This window comes from Lagopus leucura, unplaced genomic scaffold, assembly GCF_019238085.1.
Source record: "Lagopus leucura isolate 7727_CA_CO unplaced genomic scaffold, USGS_WTPT01 Super-Scaffold_73, whole genome shotgun sequence".
Classification (NCBI taxonomy): domain Eukaryota; kingdom Metazoa; phylum Chordata; class Aves; order Galliformes; family Phasianidae; genus Lagopus; species Lagopus leucura.
The window spans coordinates 98,034,476-98,052,356 of record NW_024962252.1 but is presented as its reverse complement, the minus strand read 5'-3'; the positions used below and the strand labels follow the sequence as shown (position 1 = coordinate 98,052,356).

General features: G+C 39.1%; 1 protein-coding gene across 1 annotated transcript in view; it reads left to right on the top strand.

Annotated features, from left to right (window-relative positions):
• MACROD2 (mono-ADP ribosylhydrolase 2) overlaps nt 1–17,881 on the top strand; it is an 837,047-nt gene that overhangs the window by 240,354 nt on the left and 578,812 nt on the right. Inside the window, exon 5 of the mRNA XM_042882408.1 lies at nt 7,560–7,676. Within this exon, the coding sequence (XP_042738342.1) occupies nt 7,560–7,676 (117 nt within the window). The remainder of the gene's footprint in view (nt 1–7,559; nt 7,677–17,881) is intronic.

Below are 17,881 nucleotides of genomic sequence, written 5' to 3'. Positions count from 1 at the left end.
ACGATAGAAGGAAAAAAGGAGTTCTGATGACATCTCCCCAACCGTTTACCTGATTTAATTTCAAGGTGTTGCTGAGTTACATACATTCTGTATGTTAGAATCATAAAATCATAGAATGGCTTGGGTTGGAAAGGGACCTTAAAGATCATCTAGTTCCAACCTGCCTGCTGTGTGCAGAGTTGCCAGCTGCTAGATCAAGTATTAGATCATGTTGCCCCATCCAACCCAGGCTTGAACACCTCCAGGGATGGGGCATCCACAGCTTCTCCGGGCAGCCTGACATCCAATCCAAGTCCCTCCCTCTTTTACTTTGAAACTGTTCTTCCTTGACCTATCTACCCATGTAAGAAGCCTCTCCCCCTCCTACTTATAAGCTTCTCTCAAGTCCTGGAAGGTTGCAGTGAGGTCTCCCCAGGTTCTCCAGGCTGAACCAGCCCGCCTCCTTCAGCCTTTCTTCATAGGAGAGGTGCTCCAGCCCTCTAAGCATCTTTGTGCCCTCCTCTGGGCCTGCTCCAACATCTCAGCATCCCTCTTGTGCTGGGAGCCCAGTCCTGGATGCAGTACTGCAGGTGGGCGTGCATGAGCAGGGAGACACATCCCCTTCCTCTCCCTGCTGCTGCCCCTCTGCTGATGCAGCCCAGGATATTGGTGGCTGTCTGAACTGAAGGTGCATGTTTAGCTATCAGAATTGTGTGTACGTCTCCAGAATAGAGCAAACACAAACTTACATGCTCAGTTTCCTGTCTCTTGGGGGGGGGGGGTACACATCCTCTTTCCCTATCCCTGTCTCACTTCTTTTTCTCTACACAGTCCTATTCTTAAGCAGTTCCATGTTTTTAGTTTTTAATAATGTGTATCTGTAGTAATTGCACACCAGCATGAGTGGAAATGCAGGAATTAAGCAGTGAGGTGTAGTTAGGGCTTTGTGACTCAGTGGAAGGGAAGTACTGGCACTGCCTTATTGGCTGAAGAAGGGATTTTGGAGTCTCCAGCCTTATTTCTTCAGGACGATACCACATTAAAAAAAAAATCCTGCAGCTTTTAAAGGTAAGAGATGTTGATTCCAGAAGTTGGAATCAAGTGCAGATGAACGCAAACTGAAGTGGTTGAATAGCATAGAATAACCTGAAATTTCACCAGACTTCAGCTTCTCACTGAATAAACAATAACATGCAGTCTTTCTGCTTACTTCAGGGAAGTTCTTCAGAATTGTCTGTCTCAGTTCCATTTGTAGAAGACTATGGTGTGGCAGGTGTCTCAACATTACCCCAATTAAAAGGAAGTGAGCGGTTCTTTCACACATGCCTTAATGTCAGGATTTTGGACTGGGAAAAATTGGAAAACCACTGTTGGAGGCTTTCCTAGTTCGTTTTTTTACTGCCAAAAGTGTGACATTCACACAGGTTTCTCAGACCCGTGTTTCTCAGAGCCCTTATGCTGCTTGAGTGGGCTGACAGAAGTGTGAATCCTATTGACATTATAACTCTGCAGAATCGAAGCGGAGCTCTCAGAGACCGAGAAAGATGATGTCCTAAGTACGAGATGAAATGAGAGCAATATTTATTGCTTAGTTGGGAGGAATTTAGTAATCGTTAGTGTGATAGCACAACGTCTACTTGGCTTTTTGTGTACTTTTGATTTGAGTTTCTGATATTCCAAGTTTTTTGGCTATGCCAAAGAAGAAAAGGTTTGTCAGAAAATGCAAGCTTACTACTGTTACTTCTTCTTCAAAATATGAGTGGTTGGCTGTATGCAATAAATACAGCACGTGCTTAATGTTTAACAGAGTTGAGTTTTATTTTAAACCCCTGAGTGAGTTTTATTTTGAATATTGATTTCCTGATTTCCATGTGTCTTGTCATTCTCTAGCAAGGACTTTGGGCAGGACCTTGCAGCTGCTTTTGTTATCTTCCGATGTGAACTACATGCAAGCTAAGGACAGCACTCTCATAAAGCATTGAGTTGTGTCTAAAATGTAATTTGTCTCTCTTCACCAGAGCAGGCAAAAACTGTTAGTTTTTAGTGGTAAATGTGAAGTATTCCATCTAAACTATATTCTGAAATGTAAGTTTCCTGGGGACGATGTTGCAGCAATGCTTACAGATGCCGTTGTTTCAAGTAGGCTTGATGCTTGCTGTTGGTACAGCAGTAAGGATTCTAATGGCCATGATTATTATTATGTTAAACTCCCTCTGTGCTGTGATTTAGTGATTGGTGCTGAGTGCACCTGCAGCTTTAATTCTGGCTGTGTTAAGGCCCTTCATGCAATCTCAAATGTTGATTTTGAAGTGAAGACAGACACCCAACCAATAGCTTAAGCTTTGGGATTTTAAGATCTCAGTTGTGTCTTGTTTTAACTCAGAAGTGGGCACTAAGAATGTCTGAAAACAGAAGTATTTCAGGAACTATATAGTCAGAATGTCTGCGGTGGGACAGGAACTTAATTCAGTGAAACAGCCATCTCAAAATACATGGTTCATCTGTGGTTTTTGTTTTTCGAATGGAGAATTTTAAGGCAAAGTCAGATCTTGCTTTTAATTCTTTTGGATCCTGGCTAGAAAGTACTGTCTAAATGCTAAGTATTTAAAATTAATTATGTTGGAGGCCTATAAACCAGCGCATTGATTAAAAATCTTCAGCTCATTAAACTCCCCGACGGCACAGGCCATCTCTGTAATACAAACTGCCGCTTCTAGCAGCGGCGGCCGACTGGCATCTGTGTTGTAATCTTTGTAAGATCCCCACCTTCGTTCATTACACCAGCAGCTGCTGTGTCTCGCTGGGCGGATTTGTTTCCCCCTGACAGCAGTCGGCGAGGTGCAGTTGTGCCTTTCCCAGAACTTGAGTCCAGTGAACTTTCTAGAGGCGCTTGAGCACTTCTGCAGGGTTGCTGTTGTTGCCATGTGCGTTTTTGCAGTGAGCTGTTTTGAAAGGCCCACAGGTAGTTGGGGCGCATATAGCAGAGGCCTGCTGCAGGCAGGGCGCACCGGGTTCTTCTTGCGTGTCCCTAGCAATATATCTGCTAAAATGATATTTTTGTTTGGTTTTTGTTTTCCTTTCTCACTCCTGGCATCTGCCATGTGCAAGAATGGCAAGGCGTCATCCATAAATTGTGCATGGTTAACTTGCTAAATAAGTAAATGTCCTGAATTATGTGGTGGATAACCAGGAATAAAGGTCTTGAAGGTCTTGAGAACAGGAATTACTATGAAAAAAGAGCATGTTTTCATGAGTTTTCAGAGTTTCTCAAAATACAAGTCTGCATATGTTGTTTACACCACAGCTTCAATTTATCCAGACTCAGATGCAAGGTCACAAAAGAAGTTAGGGCTTATTATTACCAGGGGAATTTTGTATTATTTGCTGTGGTGTTTGATTACCTTACCCTATTTTATTACCATCTGCACCGCAAGATTGGTTTTGCTGAGATCTTTTTTTTTTTTCAAGCAGCATCCCACGATACCCTTAATTCTCTGTTTCCTTTGCTTTTGCTTCATTTGCAATTTTAAGAGATTTTCTATAAGAAATAGATTTATTCTATGTTGTAAATTAGCTACTTTTTACTATGTAACTTTAACCCTTTAATTCTGGAGAACAAACACACTTGCTTTACAAGAAATTAAATAAGACATAACATAACTGTTAGCATCTTTTAGTGATGTAGAAAGACGTCAAAGATTCCAGTATTTTTAAGAACTCGCTGGTTTTATAGTTTGCTCATTTTGCCGGGGAGTTTTATTTTGAAACTTGATTATTTCCATGTATCTTAAGCGGTTATTTTGAGGTGACTTCTTTGTGCATCCAGTGCCATTGATTGCAGCATTTTGGAAGGAGTTTTTCTTCATTAAGGGCTTCTGCTGAATTGTTGGGAGAACAAAGTGCTGTCCCCAGTGGCTCCTAAAACTTATGGATGCGTGCAATGTGATTGCTAATACTATTTTTAATGAAAAAAGTTGCAATAGATTTGTAATAGCTTTATGCAAGCATGAACTGCTTGAAGTATACAGTTAAATCTCAAGCCCCTTGAGCTGTTCTTCATCCCTCAAAATATCATTCCTATAAATGTGTCAAGATCTGGGAAAGAACCCTTCCATGTGCTTCTCCAGCCAAGGCAGGGTGAAATGGTGCTCTCAGTTCTTGCCAGGACTTAAAAATACCAAAGGTTTGGCATGCAGGCCAGAGGTGGGGCTTCTTGTCAGTTAGAACTGATAGTTTTGTTTGTGGGGTTTTCCCACGCCTTTCCTTGTAGTTGTGAAATGACAGCTCGCTTGTGAATGTAAATGACCCCATGTGTATATATATGATTTCCATATGTCTGGACGGGAATGCAAGCTGTAGAAAATAGCCTAACTGAACAGAGTGATAGCTTCTGAGTTAAAGGGCATTTCTCTTTGGTTGTAGAAAATGGTGATATTGCATAATTTCTTACCTCTGTCACAAGATGCAAGTCAGATTTGAGCGTAAGTGAAGTGCCTGGGTTTTTATTGCTAGTTGTGCACAGTAATTCCAGGAAAGGAACAGTGGGTTGTGGTTTAATGTTTCCCAAATCTGTTTTGAAAAATGCAGAGGAGCACATATACATCAAACTGATGGTACAGATGAAGTATTTGAAACCAATATGTCAGATGTTGTTCTCTTTCTTACAAAAGTAATTGGGCAGCATGCCACCATTATCATGTAAATCTCTTCCTCCTTATTACACGATAACATTATATCTTTGGCCATCGTTTTCCCCCTCTTGAGATTGTTTCCATTATCTGCAATTTCCATGAAGTTATCCTGTTAACAGTGCTTAGCTTCCCTGTATGCCTACATTGCTATTCATCTCACGTGTTCAGCAACCGAAGTATCTCACGTGAATGTTTTGTGCCTTCCCACTGTGTCTTTTTGAATTAATACAGCTAAGGCATGTTTTAGCAGAGGCTGAAGCATCACATTTAGATTTGCTCACCTACTCTATCTTTGCCTATTGTTTTTCTTTACGTTACGCAGAGTGCTCAAATTTGGTAAGATGTTTCACTGCTTGGGTTGTTGCTAGAAGAATTATCAAAGTTGTGTTACATGCTGGATATACTATTGGACGTACAGAATGTTTCTAGCATGATTTGTTGAGTTATCATACTATATGCATATGTAGATCGAAGGTCATCTCTGGGAAAGTATTTAATAAGTCATGATAGAAGAAATATATTATTTAGACAATGGTAATTCTATTTATATATCTTTTAAAGAAATCATTCTTCTGTGGAGTCACTGAAGTATATCAAATGCTAATGTCTGAGTTTCCATCTACGCCTGTCCACAGTATTCAATCATTTTCTGTTAAGCCATCTTTATGAGAGAAGCATGAACTTCTACTTGTTTGTTTTTGGCAGATGTCTTCCATTTTCCTTGTCATATGTCAAAATTGGCTATGATAGAATTGATTTGCCTCAGTTAAGAATTCAATTTTTTTTCAATTACCTTTTCATCCTGCTGGAGGTTGCTTCAATCAGAAAGGCTGCGTGTGGAGCTGTGGAGAGCCAAGCAGAGATGGGCCATCTGTACCTCAGCTGTGTGCTCGCTGAGAGCCTGCTTCTTCCCTCCTGAGGTTGTTTATAGATGGGGAGCTGGAGTTGACTCTCTGTTGGCCATCACAGCTGATCTGGCACGTGGTTTATTAACCTACTGGGTTTGCTAATGTACTGTGGCTTTGGATGAGGTAAATCTATGCTTCTGCTTCTCCATGGGAGGCGGCGACTCCTTTCTGCATGTTCTTTTGCTTGGCTGTGCTCTGAGCTGGACCTGGTTTAAACCGAATGTGCTTTGGGGTAAAAGAAGTTGGTTTATCGAGATGATTTGGTTGAGACGGTGTCTGAACAAGTAACTGTATAGACACAGGGCAGGTGAGGGTGCCCAGCAGCTCAGGAAAAGAAATAGCTCAGGGTTGGAAATGCTTCATCCACTGCTGAGGATTGTGGACTGTGTGCATTTGAGTTCTTGTCCGGTGCTTCTGAGGTGAAAGACTTTTTCCTTCATTGAGGACTGCAGCTTAAGTGCAGTGCTAAGCATTAATGCTGTTTTTATGTTAATGTCTCAGGAAATATTAATGTTGGTAAGGATTGTGGTGGCACTGCTTATAAAAATATAGTTGAGGTTTCAATGCATTCTGGTTTACTTATCCTGTTTGGTTTGGAAAAGCATTTTGTAATTAAGCTAAAATAATTAAATATGATGTTATGAGCATGGGAGAGATTTCCAGCATTCTTTATTTTTTTTCCCTGGAGGTTACAAAATATAATTCTTGCATTAGCATCTCGCAGTCTGCTGAGCTGAGCTGTTGGGTACACGAAGAAGGAAAACTCAGCTGAGGTAGAATAATAAGACTTGGCATCGTGGCTTAGGTGGCACGGCTGAGGGAGCTCCTGAAGATCCCTGCAGCCTGGCTGGCAGTGAGCGGTCAGATGGCCAAGCCTTGTGCTGTGCTGCCAGTCTTTGTGCCTCCACGGGGAATGGCACGCAGGCAATCCTGAGAGTCGGTGCGTTTCCTGAAATCCCATCTGAACTTGGCTTTTCAGACCCTTTTTTGCTTTAATTGTTTCAAAAGTGCTGTTGGGAATTGGTGTAGCTTCAAACTGGTTAAATATGAAATAAAATATTGAACAACACAAAAATAGAATCTATCTTTCTTGTATAAGCAAGAATTTGTTCAGCCTTTATTCTTCAGCTTTGTAACTTTTCTGAATTGAATTGTAATTCATGCAACGCTTATTTCTTGTAGTGGATCTTCATGGCTGCTGCTGACTTAGGGCCTTCATGTAGCTACTGTGTCAGTGCACACAGCATTTCCTTTTTTGTTGTTTGTTTCCTTTTTCTTTAACTTTTCTTCCGTAATTGCAGTAAATGATTTCTTTGATTGCATGTTGAGTGGGCAGAAATGCTGTGCCAGCAGCCTTTTTTTTTTTTTTTGCCTTTGCTACTGCTACTATTCTTTTGCTGCTTCCCAAGGGTAGAAAGATCTATGCACTCAACTAATTTTCTTGCATACTTAGCTGCAATTGCAACCTTTAGTAATTATTATTTAATTAACTCCAGAATATTGCACGGATCATGCAAAACAAGAAAAAGGAAAGAATAAAGGTCAAAAGAAAGTACTTTTGTAAATTTTGAGTTCGTGAACCCATAAGCGTTATTTCATGGAGTTTTTGTTTAAGGCCTTGACAGGACATTGACATTAACTGGCCTGCATAGTTCTAGAAGAATCAGAGCTATGTAGAGAAAAAGAGTTTGGTATTTATCTGGGAATCAATGTTATTGTCATAATAGAAAGAGGGAATTTATTTGAGCCTTGAATAAAAGCACTTTCTACTATGGAAATTTTAATTTCCATTGACTGTTTCTGGCAGAAAAAATGTTTGTTTGTACTTGGATGTCTGCTTGTAGATCAGTAGATCTGTACCTGTAAAAATGAACAGTAAATGGTGGTGGCCATGCATTTATGTGAATGCTAGTCACACACAGTGTGAATGCACAAAAAATGTTTTTTTAATAAATAAATGGTTCTGGGTTTGCTTTTGCAGTGGACGGCTGTATACACAGAGCTGCTGGGCCCTGCTTACTTGCTGAATGCCGCAACCTGAGTGGCTGTGAGACTGGACAGGCAAAAATTACGTGTGGATATGACCTACCAGCAAAATGTAAGTCATCTCCTCTTAGCAGCGTTTTGTTTTACGCACATGGAGCTGGTATGCATGCTTTATTTCCCTGTAGTCTAATTCAACAAGGTATTCATTTTACAAGGTTAGCAGAGGGACTTAATTAAGCATGTTCTGTAATAATGTCTTTCCCTCAAAGCAATTCAGGCTTTTCTAAACGATTATTTCACCTATGTTATCCGATGGAAACTCACATGTCTCTAAAATATAAAACATCTTCCGTGTTTATTTTTCTTGCGAGCTAAAACGTATCCTTTCATATGCATAATAAAGGATTTGAAATGCTTTATGAAGTATGAACAAAATATACATTATCATATTTAAGATCCATGGAGACAGGTTTTGGAAATGTTGCACGTTTCATATTCTTCATGCAGATTTGTTGATTGTGAATACTTTGATAGCTGAGGAGATCAAAGCGATGTATTGTGTTTTTCAGCTGCTATGTTGAGGCTGATTGGCAATTACTGTGAAGGCATCTGTCACACTTTAGCTTTTGGTGGAGTGCAGATCAATGTTGAAATGCTTTTGCGCTTTGAAAGTGCAATTGACAAAATTCTCATCTTATTTAAAATAGGAAGAAGGCTATTTGACCTTGTCACATAGTTGTTGAGCTGGTCTTGGAAAAAAATAATGTGTTGACATCATGTTGGTTGGACAGCCTGTTGTGTAAGAGTCAAATGTAGGGAATCTCTTTAAGAATATTAAGATACGATGATACAAATATCAAGAAAAGTGTATACCTAGTATTCAAACTTACTTTAATGTGCTCAGCACTTGTAATATGGCTCATTAAAGTATTTCAGATCTGCTCCCTTAATTTGTTTTAGGCTGTTCCCACGTAAAATCAAATGCATAGTGCAGAAACAAGTATCTTTTTAGGTTCCTGTGGCTCTTAACACCTTACAGAGAAAAGAGTCTGGTTCCAGTTGTTTGTTGGCACCTTCTGTGGTGATGATGATAACGATGATAACTAGCAGTTATTTCCTTGACAGTGATAATTGCTATATGTAGGAAAAATTTTGTGTGTTTTATATGTAAATTTACCATGTGGTTAATTTATTTAACATGGTTAATATTATTTATGAAAGGTTAATTTGCCTTCAGATTGGGAAATCTGAGGATATCCCATGTGATGCCTACTTTGGGGTTTTCTATGTGATCAAAATCATGACCAGATTCCTGTAAAAAAAAAAAATGATAAGGTTGTTGGGTAACATTGTCTCTGTTGTGAATTTTTGAGGTCTAAATCTTGTGCTGTAAGAAAAAAGACAGAAAGAAGGAGGGAAAAAATCTTGGGAGTCACAGGAAAGTGACTCGTGCGTGGGTACTTAATTCCTCCCATGTATTTCAATGAGAGAAAATAAATGTACCAAAGCAATGAGCACCTGAACTGTGTTTGAAAAAGATAGGGTCGTGTCTGAGACATGGCCTCCCTTTAAATTTTATAGGAGTTTAATAGGTCTTGCTTAAGTTAGGTTTGTGGAATTGGATTATGATTGAAGGCTATAAGGAATTTTTGAATTTGTTCTTCATATAAGAAAACAAAATAATGAGAAAACCTTGTATCACTTGTGGTTTGAAATAAAACCTGTAACTACCTGTAGAGAAAAGCCAATATTCTGCTTAATTGATATTCTTTGAAATCAAGTTGCATCAAAGGCACGTCTATTTATATATGATCATGCATCAACATGAAATGGGGAAAGGATGCATTAACTGGCAAACAGGCAAAAGGAGGGAAATAGGCATTTTTTGTGCAGTCTGACAATTAGTTACTCTTGGCTTAGGCTGTTTCCTTAAAATGTATTTGTGTTCATCAACTGCTTTCTTTTGCTTTTCCTTTTAGAAGCTTTTGATTATGGGTCATTAAATTATTGTACCATGTAAACTCTGAAAGGGATCAAACAAGCTGAAGTCTGTTCTCACATTTTAGAGGGTTTTAGAGCCACCTAATATCTTTTGCCTCTCTGTGTCGCTTTATTGTACCAGTATGACAATGTAAATGTATTTTACATCTGATTTTTGCAATGAAGCAGCGATGTGACAGGATGTTCTGACTCTCCCATCCAGGTGTTCTGTGAAGCAGTTGTGCAAGTCAGCAATTTGTTTGAAGCCATAAGTGAATGGATAAGTGCCAGCTTTTGAGTTTGCTTTTCACCTAGTTGTGTGCGTGAGACCTACAATAATCAATGAACAGTTTAGGGTAATGATTTTTTTGTTGTTTCTGGTCTTCATGAGATTGTAATTAGATGAGTAACGATTTCGAATGTGAAATATAGTTCTTACTGTGATTATTTTTTGTTGTTTAGCAGAGTTGTAGATGTTCCAGTCATACTTCCTGCCCCTGGGATTTTCCCATCTCTAGTTCTCACCTCTAGTTTCTGAAATCAGCAGAGCTGCTCTAGGGCCGAGCAGTCTACCCATAACTCGTGTGTGACCCATAACAATGTGTGATGCAGGACTTGGGCTTAAACTGCAAACTCAGTGTTAAAGAAGGTCTAGGATTCTAAGGTCATGCAACATATTGCGTAGATTTACAGGCAACGCGGAGGAAGCTGGAGTTAAGTTGGCTTTTTAAGGAAAAGGATATTGATAGTTGATAAATAACAAGTACTGTGGCTCTCAACTTTATAAACAATTGTATCTGTATTGTATAATTAGCTGCATTGACTTAAATAAGAACAGGTGTGATAACTGCTTTTTCACAAGTGAAAAATGGAGAAAAAATGCCTAAGCGAAGTGCAAAGATGTATGGCAGAAGCCGGTCTTCTGTGTTTTGTTCTACTAGTTACATCTCTCACATCAGTCTCTGGAGTACACAAGTAACAGTAAGTGCTTAGGGAGAAAATACATGAAATTGTGTTTTTTTTCCCCTCATCTTTTCATCTTAGTAACGTGAACAGACAAAGACTGATGTGTCTGAAGCCTAGAGATGTTGCTTTATGGGCTTTTCAAGATATATTTTTGGAAGCCAAAGAATAGTCTGGAAATAGAGGTGAAATCAAAATTAGTTTTCTAATTACCAGTTAATGTAACACTGAATACAGTGTTACAAAAGTCTATATAATCTCCATCTACGTTCTGTACTGGAAAAGCCTACTCAGAGACCCTCAAATGCCAAACAAGTTATTTGTTGAACACGCAATTTGGTTGATGTAATTCGTTGTTGTCTTTCAGTAGACACCTATTTGTACACCCAACTTTCTATTGCACATTGGAGTTGCAAATGCATCACTTTTTGATCAGATATATTCCTTTAATGCTTTTCTGAAGGAATAACCAGTTACTTAACTTTTGTACCTCATTGTTATTCCTGTTTAAAGAAAAGTTTATTGTACAACTGGTCTTCAAACAGTGAACAGTGCTTTTACCCCATTATTGTTTAAACAGCAGATGAGAAGTGTCTGTTTAAAGCTCTACTAATGCCAGTTCTCCTTCTTGTTTGATTGATGGTCTCAGTTGGTCTCCGTTGGTTCAGAAAATGGTCTGAATGTGAATTGTGTTTATAGCTGGAGCCAAGGGTGCACAACAGCCTCATGGCTTGTTATCTGCTTGTAGAGGTCCTCCATAAAAAAGAGCCCGTCAGAGCACATTAAAAAATAGAGTCCTGTTATACGAGGGTTTTAATGGCTTTGAAACCAACTGAAGACATGGTGACATCTGAAACAAGGAAGTGATACACTAAGTTTAGCAGGAAAGGAGTCTCCGAATGAACTTTTTCCTACTGTTAATATTTCTAATAATCATTTCTTTCTTTTTATGAAAAAATGCTTGATAATAAAACCCCCAAACCTGGGAAAATAAAATCTTAGGGTCTCTAGAATGCGGTAGAGCCAACCATTGGTAAATTAAATCTGAAAGTGTGACTTTGAGTGAAAGGAAACACCTTGCTGGAAATGCTACACAGTCTCTAATATATTGTTTCCGTTGTTAATAAAGCTGTAAAATTTAGAACAGTTCTTTCTGTTTTGATGTTGCGAGTGCTACAAGCAGTGTTGTCTAGGAAATGCTGTATAGACTTCTGGTCTATCTGGAGTAATAATGTGCATGTGCTCTCAAAGACAGTTCCTGCTGTGAAATAAGTAGCTAGTGGAAGTGCTAGTATTAAACACAGTAGGAAGAATCAGCCTTTCAATTTGTTTAATCAGATTAAAAAGTAGAGATTAAAAAGCAGAGATTAAAAAGAGTGCTACTACTAGATCCATAATTTTTGGTATTTAAAAGATTTAGAAGAACATTTGGAGTGTGTTATTTTAATGTAAGGCTGTAAAGGTGGAGAACTTAAAACTCTATATTTGCTTGGAGACTGCTTACAGATCTGTAATTAAAAGGTTGATTAGACAGAAATGGAACTCCAAAGACTGTATTCCACTACTCCAAAGCTGATCAGTTGAAAAGTGGAGAGTAATATTTAAGCATATTATCCAAATTCCCTGGATTCCTCAAAGAAGTTTGCTTCTTTTCTTACTTTTGAAACCTTGGTTGATTTAATAATATTTATAATTTACTTCAAGGATGTGCGAGGCTGAGAGATGCTTTCTTTTGTGTTTAAAAAAAAAAAAAAGTTTTCTTTGCACAATTGCTGTTCATTTTACCCACTTTATTTTTCTTTTCATGAGAGATATGGGAGAATTGAAAAGAATGTGAGTTGAGAAGGACTGCATTAAAGGTGACCAATATGTGTCCAAACGAGGATTGTTTGGAGAAGACCAACTTGGCTATTACTTCTCTCTTGGTCAGAGTTCTCAGCCTCCACCTGCCACAGCTTTTAAACAGTTCATTGGAAAGAAATATGCTACCAGACACACAACTAGGTAGAAGTTTGATGAAATTTCAGGTGAAGAAGACTACTGAGAATCATAGGGTGATACAGTCATTAATGTGATTGACGATCTGTGATGTTAGGGAGGAGTGTCTTCATACTCCTTGCCTTTGCACAGCAGCATCACATAATTGTCAACGTTCTGCCTGAATGGAGTGAGACAATGAAAAAAGGTTTAGCCTAAAACAGCTCTAGACGTGTATTTTCTGAATCAGTTGTTTGATGCTCTTTGTAATGCTTTTTAAGTCTTTGTCGTTAATTAAACATTTAGAATTAATTTGACGACAGGGCGAAGGAAAGTATTATTAATCAAAGGCTGAGACCCCTCGTGCTTGAGTGATGTTCTTATTTAGATTTCAGTGAGAAAGGAGTTTATTGTTAACAAAACCACTTGCGATGTGTTCTGTGCCTGATTTTCAGTTTGTTGTTTTTTTTTTTTTTTTAAGGAAGTCGGTATTATGCATTTTATAATGATTGTGAAAGTAAGTGCAGTGATGCATTTATTGTGTTTGAATGTGGTGCAATTGGCTTCAGTCATCTTAATGACCTGCGATAGTTTCCATTTACAAAAGGATACACTGGGTGTGCTATGTATGTGTTGGAAGGGAAATGTCCACGATTACTTCAATGCTAGAAACTTTTTGGATTTTGGAGCTGATTTAATGTCGTAGTGTAGAGCTTGATGGCTTGTCCCTCTCTTCTGCATGTGCACAATAAGAGCAAAATCAAGACTCATGGGGAATGTATTTATCACCTTCAACTACTCAAGTTCAAACATCTCCTCCAAACCTTTCATTGGTTTGGGAATGGGAAAAGGGACAAGTGCTTTAGCTACTAGTTGAAAAGGGCTGATATGAATCAGCAAGAGTCTCCCATCATGACACTGTACAGTCTTTGTCCTCATATGTGAGCCTAGCTCATGTATAGTTTTTAGTGGGTAGGTTCTTTAAAGATGAATGAGTGAATGGGCTGGTGTGTATTTGTTAGTGCTCTGTGCGGTGTCCTGCTGTGGTTAACTTACAGCACGTGCTGCTGGAAATCCTCGTTTCAGATCAGCTTGTTCAGTTAATTGATGTATGTGTTGTGGCTAACGGAAGTGTTTTACTATTGATCCTTACTACTAAATCTGAATTGTGTTCTTCACTGCGTACTACAGACCTGTCACCAAACGCTGAACGCCACTGGTATCTCATGTATATGAATATGATGCAATGGCAGGCAGCAGAAGCCTGATGCCACACGTTTTCCTCTCTGGCCTTGTTTCTGTAATTCTGGACTGGAATAGTTTCTGTAAGGGTCCAATTCTTGGTCTTGCTGAAAGCAGTTGCAGAACAGAACTTGCAGCATCACTTGGCAATGTCGGCAGCCCACCCTTCTTTGTAGCACATGTCCCCAAAGCCAGTGTTCCCAGTGCTGAGTTCATCCCAGGGCGACCCCAGTGACGACAAAGGGAGGTGCTTGCAAGTTGAAAATACTCTCCTAATGCCTAATTTATGTGTAAGGAGCTATTTAGATTTCTCCTCATTAGTTAAAAACAATTTTCACTCCAATATGCCTTAGCACTCAGCTGGCTGGTACTCATTCCTCAGACATTTTGGGGCTGGCACATTTTATTTCCTCCATATTTGAACATAGGCTGATTCGTTTACTCAAATAATAATAAAAAATCAAATGGGTATCAGAAAAATAAACAAATTTTCTGATAGTTAGAGTCAGCTTACAAGGAAGAAGGGTTATAATGGGTTATAATGGAGATGTTTATGCTCCTTTAACTGCAGTGCTTGCTGCTGTTCCTGCTGTAATATGTTCCCTCAGTAGCCAAAGCATACACTTGGTACTTGAAAAATTAATCTTTGATGCATGAGATTTTGTCTGCCTGAATTTTGCTTGTCTCATTTTAAATGGTGATAGAAATTGCTTACTGTAGTAAAACACAACATTAACCTCATAGTGTGCTGGCACTTTGTGATTTATGCTGGGTTAGTCTCTGAAAAATATGCAGCCTGTCTCCCAAACCTGGGCTCAGCTTATAAAATATGTTGGCGTGGGCTCGGGCCTTGAATTGGAGCACTGACTGCTGATCCTCCATCTCCCTGGAGTAGGAAAAAAGTTTAAAATGGTTGCCTCTCCGAGGTCATTAACTTCGTATCATTTATTGAGATTAATAATTACTGTATTGTTGTAGCTGGGATGTTTTAAAATGAGGGTGGCCTAGTTTTGTTTCTTACAAGCAAACTGTAGTACTCCTCCTTGTGCCGAGTCTGCATATTTTTTGGCCCAAACTGTGACACGGTATTTGCAAGAGAAGCACTCAGATAGTTGAGAACAAATAAGGACACAACTCTTCCAGTTCTCCTCTTTTGAAATAAAGTGGAAAAAAAAAATAGATGTGAAAAGGTGCTGCGATTTTTTTTTTTTTTTTTTTCCCCATGGATTTTTGCTTCTTTTGCTCTCAAACCTCACTGTTCGCTTGGAGTCTAGAGCTGCTATTTTTATTTTTATTTTTATTTTTTTTCTGAATGTATTTTGAATTAATATTACTGAGGAAAAGTTCATCTGTTTCGAGAGGAGTTCTTTACCTATAATCTAATTCCTTTTGGTCAGTCTAAAGTTTCAGAAGGTCCTTGTTTCAACCAGTAAAGAAGAGGAATCCTGAGGCTGTTTTGCACAAACGAAGCACGCAGACCAAACCACGCTTTAGTATCCATTAGTTTGTCAAAATTGAGGTCAATGTTTTGAAACATTTCTCTTCAGGAAGAAGACGTCAGGTGTGAGGCTGCAGGGCGTAAATAATGTTTTAATTGCTGCAGGGAAGAGTCTAAACACTGATTAACCAGATAGTCAGTGAAAGGAAAGGAGAGAAGAGAAGAAGAAAAGAAAGGAAAAGGAAAAAAAGAGAAGAAAAGGAAAGAGAGAAAAAAAGAACGAGAGGAAAGAAAAAAGAAAAGGTATCATTTTACCTGATGTAGATACTGCTTCAGTACAGAGGGAAATATGCCTTAATCTAGGATGTTTTGTATTTGAGTATGCATATCTGAGTCACAAGGGTTTTCTCCTGCAGCGCGATGAATTTAAGCAAAATTGGGTCCCTGAGTTTTTTTTAAGCATTTGACAGTATCTCTTTTTATTCTACAGTGTCTTCAAATAGGGAAACACATTGATACTTCTGTATGTTTCCAGAGATCCACGTCTGCATATCTATGAATAAGTCTGTATTTTCTGTGTGCTTGCACTGTCAGTGTTGCAGAATATTTACAACATTCTGTGGCTTGCAAATATTACAGTCCTAGGACCAGATTTATGAGGAAAGTGTATTAACTGTATTTACAGCACGGTGCTTGCGGTGTGAACTTTCCTTATAGCTGCTTCTGCCCACATGCTGGTTTGTAGGTGAGTGTAATTTGTATAATATAATTTACGCAGTAAGAAGCCAGAAGAAAATGTTAATTAAACAATTGTCACCCGCTTTGAATTATATCTTCTTGCGTATTCCTATTGACTATTTGTCATGTTGAAATCTCTGCTCTGGCCTCCTCAGCAAGAGAGTTACACTGAATTCCCTTTCACCTGGGACACAGCGATCTGAACTCTGTTATGTTTTCTATTGACATATGAGAGATGGACAGAGAAATGCCCAACCGTATTTCTGTTGTGGTGTTGCAGAAAGGAGTGTGTGATCTATCACTGCACACTGCTCAGTAAGCCTCTTATTTAGTTCTCCTACCAAGTAAAAATACTTGGTAGGCTTCCAAGGTCTTTCCAAGCTTATAAATAAATAAATGCATAAATGAAGAAATGCTTTGCAACACTAAAAATAACCCCTTTGATATCTAATTATATTTATGTCTGTCTGGATCGCATTTATCTTTTTGTAACTTCCTTAATATGCTTTCAGTATAATTTTATACAACGTTTGTGTTAGCATTAAAACATGTGGGTTGCTTTTAAGAAAGTCAGAATACAGTAAGAATGTTGTGTAATTTCTCACAGCCTGCAAGCTATAAACAGCAGGTCATCGAGACTGAACTGTTTGAAGCACCCATGAACACAAAGGAGGAAACATTTTCTCATTGAAGCCGTGTTGTAACAGCCACGTTATTCACTTTTAATTCCCTCTGCAGAATGGGGGGAACTCTGAAGATGTTGCATGAAGCAGAGAGGGAAATCCCCACGAGACACTGAGAGGTGTCACGGATAGCAAAATGATGTAACATCATGTGCTCTGAAAGCCTGCTGTTTTCAAAATCGCCATTCGTTCACGTAACAGATTGCATTTTTTGTCAGGTGTAGTCTTGGCAGAGGCATAATCTCGTTCAAAACAACTTTTTCCCAAAATGGAGAAGAATTTTTTCTGGGGAAGACTGTTCATTTAAAATTAATTTGTTGTAATACAGCCCTGTTCACGAGAAGCTGAAAGTGAAGGGAACGCAAAATTGACTGGGGAGCCATGAATGTTGTTGGATTTCTTTCAGTTTAGAGAGTGAACATAAACAAAGGCACAAAGCAAGTCATTTTAAATCAGAATCTTACATTTGGCAACGTAAGACAACTTCAGAAAAGGAATTGGCTTTGAAGGATTTGCCAGAAATTAAAAAATAAAATAAAACCATCTCTCCATTGCTGCCCCTTTACTGTGTGATTTTTGCAGGCCATAAAACTCCCCCTCTTCTTCTGATTTCTCGTTAAAGGATCTGCGTTGCTTAGGGACCATGCATAAATGGAGACTGCATTTGACGCAAGAATCAGTTTTAGGCAAGGCTGGTAGATCCCTCTGGATAGCAAAAAGAAACAAAACCAGCAGTGACGAGAAAAACAAAACAAAACAACAGCAAAAACCCCCCCACATTAGGTGAAGATCTTTGCAGTGGTTGTGGTGAAAATGATTCCCATGTTGTTCTTGCCTTCCTCACCAGCCGATGCCCAGGAGTTGTATTAGCAGCAGTGCGGTACGGCCTGGTGAGGGAGGGTCAGCCTGTGCCGGGGAGTCGCAGGGAATCCATGTCCTGTTTGGTCAGCTGCTGTGCCACTGAGCCAACCCAGGAATCAACAAGGCAGAAATAAAGAAAGCTTGCAGACAAGTTTCGGCCCCTGGGGAGTTGTTTCAGGGCATCAGAGAAGAGGCACAAGATCTGTGTCAGGGTTCTCTGATCTTGAAGGATGCTCGCACATCCTATTGCAGCTGTGAGTCCACCAGGACTCTGTCAGCGTGGAACTTTTAATTAAACAGCTGGGATATCTGAGTTTTTGTCCATCTTAACAAGAAAAAAAAAAAATACAGCTCTACATTCCCCTGACACTTTTTGTCAAATGAATGCATTTTGTAGTGCTTCAGGACCTCTGACATCCCGGACAGGTTTCATCG